Genomic DNA, 12,233 nt, shown 5'->3' on the forward strand with positions numbered 1-12,233 from the left:
TCAGCAGGAGGGTACTGAAGTGTCTGTGGTCAAAAATATCCTGTCACATTTGGTAGTAACATGGAGTTTAAAGGACCCAGACAGGAAATGGTATTTTCCTCCCAGCCACTTCCTCTCACTTAATTCAGTACCTGAAGTTTCTACTGTGTAGTTTCTAGCCTACAAAGGTGATGGTTAAAATGAGTTTATGTCCACACAGTTTTTGCAACACAGATGTGACAAAATTTTGGGTCATGGTTTTCACCCTAGATTTAACACTTTGAATGAAAAGATTTGCAAAATCATGCAAGTCCTTGACTCAGGGTATGTTGTAAGCAGCATGAAACAATTACATCTACCTCACGCTTAATTTCTTAGCAATTTGCATTTCCACTAGCAGTCACGCAATACTGGTGTCGTCATGTCGAGCCTGAGTAATTTTCATATTCTTCACAGGTATCCAATATTTCAGGCAATAATACATCTACAGTTGTGGTTATGGATTGTGCTGTACTGCCACCTTCTGATAAAAGATAATCAGCCGTTAGTAATTCCCTTATTTTGACACAGTCCTGCAATATGAACCTGGTAATAATTAGACAATAAATTATTGTTCATCATCAACAATTTTACTATGATAAAAATGATGTTAAATTGTCCATTTACTATGTTAAATAGACTTCTGAGTGTCCCTTCTTACGTGTTACAACTTACTGTCTGAATGAACAAAATTTCTGAGACTCTATCTGTATAATTTTATTGTTGTAACATTTCATCAAGCTCTATATCCATCATATAGTAGACTAAGGATGGAAGGAAATGTTACAGCTATTTAGCCAGGACTGCAGATGTAAATTATAAACAAAAAAGCAACTAGGATATCACGGTATAGTGAGGGCTAGGGGTTCCCAGGGCTGACTGGATGGTAGTGTCAGGGGCTCCCCATGGGGTGGTAGGGCAGGGCTGTGAGTAAGGAGCAGGGCAGGGGCTCCAGTAAGGAGCAGGGCAGCCAGGGAGCACCAGGGCAGCCACAGCCATGAGCAACCAGGGCATCCCCAGCCCTGGGCAACTGGCACCAACCTGGGTGTGGGCCAAGAGACTGAAATGAGCCCTCTTACCAAAGAGCCATATGAGAAAGGGAACAGCAATTGTACCGAGTGTGGAGACATAAACTGAAATTCTCTCTATTTAGTGTAACCAAAAAATCATTTTGCTTGTATGAAGTATCCATAACTTCTTAAATTTAGAAGCACTAGTAAGCATGCATTGCTAAAATCTCCACATAAATATTGTGGACCTCTCTAGCTTCTGTTTTTTAATGTAGAAAAGACGTTCGGAACATTTAAAGATGTTTTCCAATTTGGCTTTGTGAAGAATATCTAATGACAACAACTTAACCAGTTCTTATACTCTTTTGTAGTGTTTATAGTCAGTAATTAATTTATAATTAAAAGCTCTGGTGATATCCTTCTGAAAATAATTATTGTAAATATGAAACATTACTTCCATAAACTTTAATGACACCCAATTGTAACAACTTCAGAACCTGCTCAGTAAGACAAAAACACGTTTTCTGTATGCTATAATAAAAGCTATCTTGTTATATGTAGTGATGTATATGCTAAAATGAAGTTAAAATAGCACTGTCAAATAGTCATCGCCCTCTACAACTACCTGAAAAGGCGTTGTAAAGAGGTAGCTGCTGGTCTCTTCTCACAAGTAACTGGTGATAGAACAAGAGGAAAGAGCCTCAAGCTGTGCCAGGGGAGGTTTAGAGTAAACATTAGGAAGAACTTTTTCACTGAAAGGGTTGTCAGACACTGGAACAGGCTGCCCAGGAAGGTGGTTGAGTCACCATCCCTGGATGTGTTTAAAAGTCATCTAGATGTGGTGCTTGGGGACACAGCTTAGTGCTGGACTTGCTAGAGTTAGGGTTAATGGTTGAACTCGATGGTCTCGAAAGTCTTTTCCAACCTAAGTGATTCTGTGATTCTATAGTCGAACTTTAAAAATACCAAAATTAAAAACCACCAGAATTAAGATTATTTGGGAATTTTAAAATTTTACTTCCTTTAGCTCTGTATCTTGTAGCCAGTTATGCCCTGATCAGTTTAACAGTCTTTAACTCTCAGACTTATATTTTGTTTGTGTTTCGACAACACTGCATGCAGAAGGCATAGAACATGTAGCGCTCCCTCTGATTCCCATCTGTGCATCCCATTCACCCAGTTCCAGTCATCCCACTTCAAAAAGGAGATAGCTGAACAGGAAGGAGCACAAAAAAGAATGACCACAGCTATGGAATGGCATCTCCTAAGAGATTAAACACATTCAGACTCTTCAGCCATAAACTAATGTGATGAAGGATGGATGTGACAGACAGTTATGAAATCATTAATGGTGCCAAGAATATTAATAATTAACAATTCTTTGCTATTTATCATAAGACATAAAAAACCCAACCCAAAAAAACAGGTGCCACTCAAATCATAAAGTGGCAAATATACAAAAAACCATGAAGAAATACTGTGTATTTGCTCAATTCCTTATATCCACCCCCCAAGAAACTACCAGTAGCTCAGACCAGGGTATAGGACTAACTGGACTTCTGGAGCAATGATAATCTTTATGCTGTTGTTTTAGTTGGTGGTAGTTTTGTATATAACCAAATCCTATGCAATTTTCTTCCAAGTCTCCTAAAAATCCTTCCCTATCAGAGGAACATCCACCTCCCACATTACCCCAGAAGAAGACAGATATGCAGAATGCATTGCAGCTGGGGACACCCACCTAGAGCACTTCAGTCTAACACGCATTGCAAGGGACATTCCTTCATGTGCTGGGACTAACCTGAAAGCAAGCGGATCCACACAGGATCCAGGACCTATAGCACCAAATCAGCTACCAGAGCAGAGACCTGCTGTTAAGGATTGTAGCCTTGGACTTCTTATCTAGCTGCAGTTTCCTCTTGCTTCTTGACTCCTTCAGTCCCAGTATCCCTCTTTCAAGGCAGTCTGTCTTCAACTTCTGAACAGTGTAAAATGTCTATTAAACAAAGACATTCATGTCCAATCAGGGCCAAAAGGACTGTTTCAATTTATCTTTTCTGATAAAGCAGATCCAGGTTTAGGCAGTTATTTATCTCTGTTCTAGACCCTGTAATATTTCTGTGTGAAGGTATTTACAAACCTGACATCCACAGTTTTATTGCATTCATGGTCAAACACATCAAAAGCTTCTATAATCTTTTTCTCAATTTCAGCTACTGAGCGATCTGCAAAAAGAAATATAAGAAAAGAAAAATAAAGATTCACTGAGCTGTTACAACTGATTTATTTCCAATTTCAGAACTGTGACAGCAGAAGCACCAAAGCTGATAAAGCGTCTTACAGGAAAAGTACTTTGAAGTTCTTCTGAAAAAAAACCAACACTCTAAATGCAGGATCTGTCATTTATATAAGCAATATGGCCTTGCTATGGCTCTGCAGCTACATGAAGTCTGGTGGTAATGGTGTGTCTCATCTGCATGATCACCAAGCTGTCCAGACATGGACTCAGCCCAGAGTGTTACACAGCTCCTTCTGGACCATGAGCCTGAACCCTTAAGGGACACCACGGTGGAGTGGTACAAGCAAGGTGAATGTGGACCCAGTCTTGCCCTAAGATGGGGCTGAGTCTCTTCATTCTACATCCAAGGAAATATAAGTGCTCTCATGTCCACTAAGTGAGCCATATGCATGAAAAGCTGAGAACCAGGAATAAAGAAATGGCAAAAGTACGTGCACTGTGAATATATCTCATGGTAAATAGTTTATCGTAACAGTTGGAATGGAAGATGATCTCACTGAAGGGGAAGGAGTAATATGCTGCATTTACTTTTTATATCTCAAAAGAGTAGGGATAGAAGAACCGTAAGTTCTCACTTTTATATCTCATCTAAAGTCACAAATTGCATTCTGGGAGTAAGGGAAGTACCAGGAAAGAAATTCTGAGAAGAAAAATGTAAAGACAGGAAGGAATCCATCTGAAAAAAAACAACAACAACAACAACAAAAAAAACAACACTCAAAAATAAGAGGTCCCTGGCAAGGAAGCCAAGGTAAAAAAAAGAATGAACTGTTTAGCCCACTGGAAGGAACATGATATAGACTTGACTTTTTGGTTCTCTGTGGCTAAATACAGCCCCAAACTCCAGCTGACAAACCAACACACCACAGGCAGCATTTGGTAAACTAGCCCCAGAGCTTCCACAGAGACGCCACAGGGAAAACTGGAGTGACAGACAGAACATGAAACAGGTATCAAGCACACTTGTTTTCTCATTTGCACACATTGCGTCTGTATTTTCAACATGATAATTAAAACATAGCTCTCCTCTATTAGAACCTAATTATTTTCTTCTTTAGGCTCATCTGGTGTTAAGTGTTGTTCAGCAGCTCTGACCAGCGCTAAATCACCGGACCTTGTTTCCACAGACATAACAATTTCATACCTAGCTTTTGACAATCCTCATCTCCAGGCCTGCATTCTACAACCACTCTTTTTGTTTCATTTTCTCTTTTACCCTCGTGATAGAAATGTCTGTTTTCTGTATCACAGCTAAACAATACATTGTCTTTGTGACAGTCTTTAACTCTACTCATGAGGTTTTTCATTGTCTTTTCCCTGCCAGTGCTCCTGAGGAGAGCAGAGTAGCTGGGTGGGTGCCTGGCAGTTGGACAAGTCCAAGCCACGGCAGGCTACAAGCACTTCAATATAGTAGTGGATTGACCCAGATTTAAGGAAGCTCTTTTTATACCAAAGAGAGGTGCTTCTCTTTACAGAGGCAGAGGTGTCTGCTGCTTTCCATCTGTGTTTGGTGCTGAACTCCCCCCATATGACACGTGAAGAGAAAAGAGGTAGGGATATTACCTGTACCATGTATTGGATATTGAGGTCAGTGATGAAGAAGAACCCTGTTTACTCCCCAGATACAGGATAAGTTGTATTATTTTCATAGCTTGACAATGTCTACCATTTATGTGCTTAAGCAGTAAAACTCACATTTAATTCCTTTCCAAAAAACACAGTTAAATTCAAGTGGTCCTGATTCCTTGTAGAAGAGGCCCTAAAGACTCTCAAACTACTACATTTGATGAAAATTTTTTGGTGACTTCAAAGAATCCTGGATCTAGTCTCCAATGTAGACTGGTGGAGTTCAGTTCTTGAGATCAGGCACTTCAATTGTACACTATGTCAAGCAGTAGAGAAACACCGAAGGAATATTTATAGGTGTACATTCTTGGCTTGATGAGTGAGCCTTCTGTAGAAATATAAATTAACCAGAGGGAGGCAAGGAGAGATCTCCAGTACTGGAACTATGTAGACATCCAGTCTTTTCAAGTTTTGCCTTCAGTGCAAACAGCATACATTAATATTCCATGTTTAAAGACCTTTCTTTGTGAGGGCTCTATCTATCTTTCTTCCAAGAACTGAGAGGAAGTTGTTATTAAGAGCCATATCGATGGAAGAAAACATAACATACTGTAGTACTCTCAAAGACACTCTGTGGGATGAGTGAACATCTAATAAGCTACTGCCTAAATCTCTTGTCCTTCCTCTAGTGATGAAAGCCAAAGATGTTCAACACAGTTCAGGATGGCAAAACTAGTTATCTGAAGACTTCTGTGATTGACTATAAACCTCTCTTTGGGAGGGAGAAAGAGATGGATTCCAGCTCTAGGATAAGTAAAGGGGAAAAAGTTTAAAATTATACCTTCAAGAAGGGCATCAGGAGATCAGACATACAGTTAACTCAGTAGATGTTATGCTCTAAGGTACTGAAAGCTTTTCATAGGAGATTCTGTTCCATGAGTAGATCAATGAAGGTTTCATGTTGTCCTGTGGAGCAATTTTTTAGCAGTTTTCAGGACAGAAATACCTACACTGATAAAATATTTCACTCACTTATTCTACAAACTAGAAAAACAATACACAATATCAAAGATAAAATGATTTGATAACTTCTAATGGTTTAAATAAATATTGAAACATAGCATGACAAAAAAAATATTCCAATACCTACAACTACTTATTCCTTTAAATGCATTCTGTAGGGATGATACACTACTTCCATTTTTATGTTGATAAAATGCTTCAGACACTTGTAGATTTTCTTTGTATTTTCTCATTCTCCTTTCTTTTCCTACCACATATGCAATAAGAAGACAGAATGTCTTTAAATCCATTCCACAGATACATTAACTGAAAAGTGTATTTACTGTCTGTTCCCTTTCCTGCACTATCCGTTGCTGTTTTCCCAGTTTGTTTAGCATGAACTAGCCAAAGCTCTAGATACTGCCAATTAAGTAAGACTGGTGGGGAGATGGGAGTTCCAAATTAATTCTGCTGGTTCTGTCAGACTGAATTGTTTCTCTTCAGCTTGTCCAGACTGTTCCCCAGCACTTTAAGGTTCATTTGAAGCCAGCCCTTAAGCAGTACACCTGCCCCAGTTGTGAGATTTTTTCTTCAAAGACCACAGCTTCAGTCTTAGTAGAGGACAGAAGCAATTAAATAAATGTGGCTCTGCCAGACTCTTGAGTAATGAGCATTTTTAAAGTGTTTTCTAGTTGATACAATTTGATAGATCCTACCATTTGTTTAACTGTATGAACCTGTTTTCTTCCTCAGGGCCAGTTGCTCTGGTAACCTTTCCTTTCACTGAAGAGAAATATGTGCAGAAAAAAAGTGGTATCAAAAGAACAGGTAGGCCAACACTAAACAGCCACCTAAAATGCTGGGGATCAGCATCTACCTGCTGTTCACAGGAAAAGATTTAGTCCCAACACAGTGTGATGAACCTACTTACACAAAGTGATACCCTGACATTAATCTTGATAAACACTCATCTAGGCATATTTTAATAAAATAGTGATTTTTAATATTTTAACTCCTATATGCATGTGGACACCTCATTGATTACTCCATCCTCTCTTCATGGTATTATGTTATGGCTACAAGCAGGTGTGAGGAAATCCCTGAGGCTTCTGGTGACAGGGACACTGTCTGACACAGGGCTGCCTTGCAGAACTAGTCAGTCTGAAAGGACAAGGGACACAACTGGGTAACCCCAACTCAGTGACAGACAGTTTTAGAGTTGTTTACATATTGCTGCTTTGGTTTTATTTAAAAGTGTTGTTATGAACAGCTCTTAGATAGATCTCCCCACCCACTAACTAGGTATATAATCATACCAGTGGCTACATACTCCAGCACCATTTCTTCTCTTTCCCACTAGCCATTACTACAACCAAAAAAGTAGGCAGCAACCTTGGTCCTGTCAGTTGAAAAACTGGAAACAGGATGCAAAGACTGCCATGAAGAAAAAGGAACATTCTTAAGAAGGCAATGGACACAAGAGGGGACATGGCTGTGCAGGCAGCCCACATGAGAAAATGTGAGTCCTGAAGCCCCCTGCAATCTCCACTCGACTTCAGTGAACATTCTCTTTCTGCTCACTGATCCAAGTTATGCTATTTAACCATCCTCCTCACACTGCTCCAAAACTCTTCCACAAGGGCCCTACAACCACCCTTTGCAAATGCTACTCTTCCCATCATCTCCAAATCTTAAGCAACACCCTTGCTCTTGCCATACAGTGCCAATCAAAACGGAGAGGTGAGACGGTGGTTGAGCTACGGGAAATATCTGAGTCAGTCAGAGGTGCAAAAAGTACAAAAAAACAAAATGTGAAGTCCCTACTTAAAAACTGAGTTTACTGCATGGTAAAAAAAAGGTTTGGCTAACAAGCAGAAATAGCTAAACAGATCTTTTTTACTCATTGCAGCTTCAATACAGAGTTAAAATCTTAGAAATGTATCAAGATGCAGGAACAGTTCCCAGTAACAAGGGGGACTGGTGCTATTCCTAAAGATGTGAAACCACTACCATGTTCCCTTTAAAGGCAATTACAAATTTATTATCTAGGTATACAGGGCAAAAGGATCAAAGAGATGAATTAAAAAGGAAAAGAAATTTGTCTTTGATGTTTGCAGCCACTGTTTCATCTGACCTTTTCCAAAATTCTTCTCAAAACCACAAATGGAAATAAGGGAATAAGAACTGGAAATAACCAACCAAACAACATATCTGACTGTAGTTCTAATGAGAAGAATACATGTACATGTATTGTAATGTATGTACATGTATGTACATGTATGTACATGTATGTAATACATGTACAATGTATATTTGTTTAAATACAATGCAAAACAACAATATGAGACTTCACAATTGCAGCTCTGAGAAGGTTATCAATTAGCTCTTATGAGATCTAATCAGGCTTTTAAGCAAGTGTTAACTGGACCATAACCTAGGTCAAGATACTAAAAAGCAGTCACAATACTCAGCATCACCAGCATAGGAAATCTCACTCTCAAATAAGCTCAGCAGTTTTATCAAGACAAGTTTCCAGAACAAAAAAAGGAAAGCCAGTGTGGTGTCATAAGATGAATTCTTGGTGATGCTACCATTGTAAGGTGCTCCCAAGCTACTGAGTCTCTTTTCTAACTCCAAAGTAAAGTATACTACTCCCTAAATTACTCTGCCACAAATGTTTGTGCTGCCTTCATGCTAAGCATGGAGAGTTTGACTGACTTAGAACTAATTCAGAAACCTTGCTCCACTCCAAAGAAGAAAATCTTATGGCACTTAACGAATTATATTTTAAGGAAATTGCTGATGAAAAGGAAGACTAGGAGAAAACAATCTCGAGGCCATTTGAATGTGACTTATTGGCAAGACCTTTCTGCTCTGTAGAAGAAAAGGCATACATTAGATTTTTTCTAGTGACTTCTTAATTCCAGAGGAAGCTTAATGTACATCCAGCCTAATATGCTGAAACAGTAATTGTATGCCATGCTCTAAAAATACTGAAGCAAGATAAATATCTTCTTGCCTACCCTGTACCTTCTACAGCATGTATGATATTAATATATTAGATACCAGAAAAGAAAGGAACATTGTGATTAATCTGTAAGTTTGTGGAATATAAAAGGTTATTTCTTTGTATCTTGTGACACATAATAAAATAATTTAAGATATGTGCTCAATGAAGAGTCTTCATCTAGAAAGACAAATCAAGCAAATTTATAAGAAAAACAAGAGGTTTCTAAAGTAGCTTGATTCCTCCAAAGAAGGGATAAACCCATTCCTGAACTGCAATCTGAAGAAAACAAGTTGACACAAAGTACTGATGGCACCAATGGGAAATGTGTCACCTAAGTTTAGCCATTTAGATTGAATGAAGTGATAAAAGATTCAAGAAATTTGGTATATACCAGTTCCCAATAAATGAACAGGCTGAGTTAATCACTGACAGTGGTTCCTACTCCAGTTTCGGGATCCAAGCTATGGCCTGCAGATTCAGCAAAGGGATAATGCTTTCTCTCCTGGATAAGATGCATCACATGTTACCACAGATGATGCTTAGGTAACCCGAATTTTAGTCTGTTTCCTGAGAAAAATTTAAAAAATGCAACTGGTTTCTCCAGAGGTCACTTTCAAGCATTCTCAAATAAGCAAAAATGAAGTCTCAAGAACAGCAACAGCTTTTTCTTTCACGTTTATTTGAATTGTTGAGAACTAGCCATATCATTGCTCCCTGTTGTTTATGTTTGTCACAGCATACCCCATGTGGTATCTACATAAACAAGCAAATCCCATCATCAGTATCAATCAACAAAACCAAAACCTTACACTCATCATTGTGAATGCAATCAATCTTGGGTCAAGAGCATAACCTCACTCCATTGTCATACCTCTTTTCCTAATGGTAGTTCATGTGAGAGCTGAAGAATTACCTGGTTGTTTCCATCACAGTAACTGCCTTACGGAAAATTAATCGTGAATAAAAATAAAGGGACCATAATTAAAAATAGATACACAGAATAGAGTTCTCAGAGTGAAACAATCAGAACAATTTTTGCACAGCCTGATGGCACCTGGTGTGAACAGCCATGAGGACAAAATAATGAGCAGCAAATGGGATTTTAGAAAACTCAGATAATTAATTTGATGTCAGATAATAAAATACAGGCTGTCAGTTTGACAAAGTCTGCAGCAAAGTTAACTGCAAAAGCTACTTCAAATTCTGACACAAAAATATTAAACACAACTTTTCCTTTTTGTCTTCTTTACATAAGACAATTGTAACATGGCCCAAATCATGGAATCATAAAACGGTTTGGCTTGGAAAGGACCTTAAAGATCACCTAGTTCCAACCCGCCTGCATGGGCAGGGACACCTCCCACTAGACCAGGTTGCTCAGAGCCCCATCCAACCTGTCCTTCAACACTTCCCGGGATGGGGCTTCCACAACTTCCCTGGGCAACCTGTTCCAGTATCTTACCACCCTCACGTTAAAGAATTTCTTCCTAATGTCTAACCTAAATCTCCCTTATTCCAGTTACTTAAGGCAAATATTTAATAAAGTGATGTAAAAAATGAAGTACTATCTTGACTACAGCTTGGCTATGGAAAAGAGATTTTTTAAATAGAATTATGCTAGTAATATTTTTTTTTTTAATTAAAAAAAAAAAAAAAGAGCTCAGATCAACCACAATGGAAATAGTTTGGTTATTGCATTTAGAAGCTGACAAATCCACTAGAAACCTAAAAAAAATAAATATAAAGGCTGTGCATTTCAACCTCAAAGTTGAAAAAAAGTGACAATATACCAATATGCAAAATATATATCCAGGTTGTGATAGTTAATTGGTGGCAACTAATGGAGCTGCAAGTTGCCAATAACTTTACCTGATGAAACAAGATATCCTGAATCTTATCCTAGGTTTTGATTGTTCAGTAGATAGTATTTTAAGTGCCATGGCATCCAAATAGATTCCAAAGTTTTAATACATGTGGGAGCCAAAACTAACCAGACTAATGGGGCTTTTAACAAACTAATTCACTTGTTGAGAAACAAAGTAAGTATAGAAACTATTGGTGTCTTGATAAGCAGTCAAGCTTCTAGCTGCATGTAAAATTCTTATTCTAAGTGACACTATAGCATAGAACAAAACAGGCCATGGAGGATGCCATGTTGAGCTGGAAAAGAAGCCCTAAGAAGTCAGTGTCTTTCATCACCTAGAATATCCATAGTTCACACTCCCTCCAAAAAACAGTTTGTTTTAAAGTGTTATTGATTTGAAAAGGAATATCCACCATTCACTAAGTTTTTGTCCCAGTTAACTTTCCCCAGAGGTGTAGGAATCATAGCCCATCTTGTCTACTGCCTTCACTTCTGGATCAAGTATGGTTCTTCACCAATGGAAAAAATATTTCTTTCCCTTATGGTAGACACTTTTGTAGGTCATCAAATCCAATTTAATGCTGTCACTTCTGGTTGATCTTGCAATATGTCATTATTTTGCGTGGTCTGTGCCAAGCAAAAAGTTCCCACGCTAGTCCACAGAGATCAGTCTGTATCCTCAGCATGTGATAACTCATACCTTTCTGCCCTGATTCATAATGATATAACAGCCTAAAGAGCTGCTGTGTTAAACCTGACTCTCACGTCCCCTGTTTGTTTGCTCTGTCCTGAGCTTGCATTTAAAGCTGGGGGATGCAGATGGCAAAGTATGTCAGAGTGAAGCCCCAGTGGAATTACAACCACTGCCTGGGCTTGCTGCAGAAAATGCGTTGGCCTATGGGAACACAGAAGGGCATATTATGAGAAATACTCTTGCTACCTCTGCAAAATCCTTGACAGATGCTTGCTATAACACAGAATTGTCAATATGCTGGAGGGGACCAAAAAACCACTACTTTCTGCATCATAGCCTCCCTGTGCCCAGGCTTCCAGAACGGAGATATTTATTTATTTGGTTCTACCTAATTCTTTCAGGAAATCCCCAGAAAGGATGCAAAGCTAACTTACTCTAAACTTACTGAAACTATAACGAAGCAGAACTTGAAAGTGGAGGGAAGAGGTGCAGGGAATGTTGAATGTTACAAGTGACTGAATGGGACTGGCTCCCAGCATTGTCAGAGTTTGACTCAGGTCCGACAACAATGCTCTCGATCCCCCCTCCCCCCAACCCAGGTAGGGAAGGAGAGAGAGAAAAAGAGAGAGACTTGGCTGGATTGAAAACTAAACTACACAGCTTTAATTAAAACACTAATGAATCATACAAGAAAATATATACAATTATATACAGATATATTCAGATACGGGCAAAAGCCTCTCGCCTCCCCCCCACCCCAGCAACTCCCA

General features: G+C 38.9%; 1 protein-coding gene across 1 annotated transcript in view; it reads right to left on the minus strand.

The window, feature by feature from the left end:
- Positions 1-7,236, minus strand: part of EFCAB2 (EF-hand calcium binding domain 2) — a 17,291-nt gene extending 10,055 nt beyond the window's left edge. The window contains exons 1-2 of the mRNA XM_010004617.1: positions 7,212-7,236; positions 3,169-3,253 (exon numbers count right to left, since the gene is read on the minus strand). Coding sequence (XP_010002919.1) covers positions 3,169-3,253; positions 7,212-7,236 — 110 coding nt within the window. The remainder of the gene's footprint in view (positions 1-3,168; positions 3,254-7,211) is intronic.
- Positions 7,237-12,233: the final 4,997 nt, after the last annotated feature.

Source organism: Chaetura pelagica, unplaced genomic scaffold (assembly GCF_000747805.2).
Source record: "Chaetura pelagica isolate M959 unplaced genomic scaffold, ChaPel_1.0 scaffold278, whole genome shotgun sequence".
NCBI lineage: Eukaryota > Metazoa > Chordata > Aves > Apodiformes > Apodidae > Chaetura > Chaetura pelagica.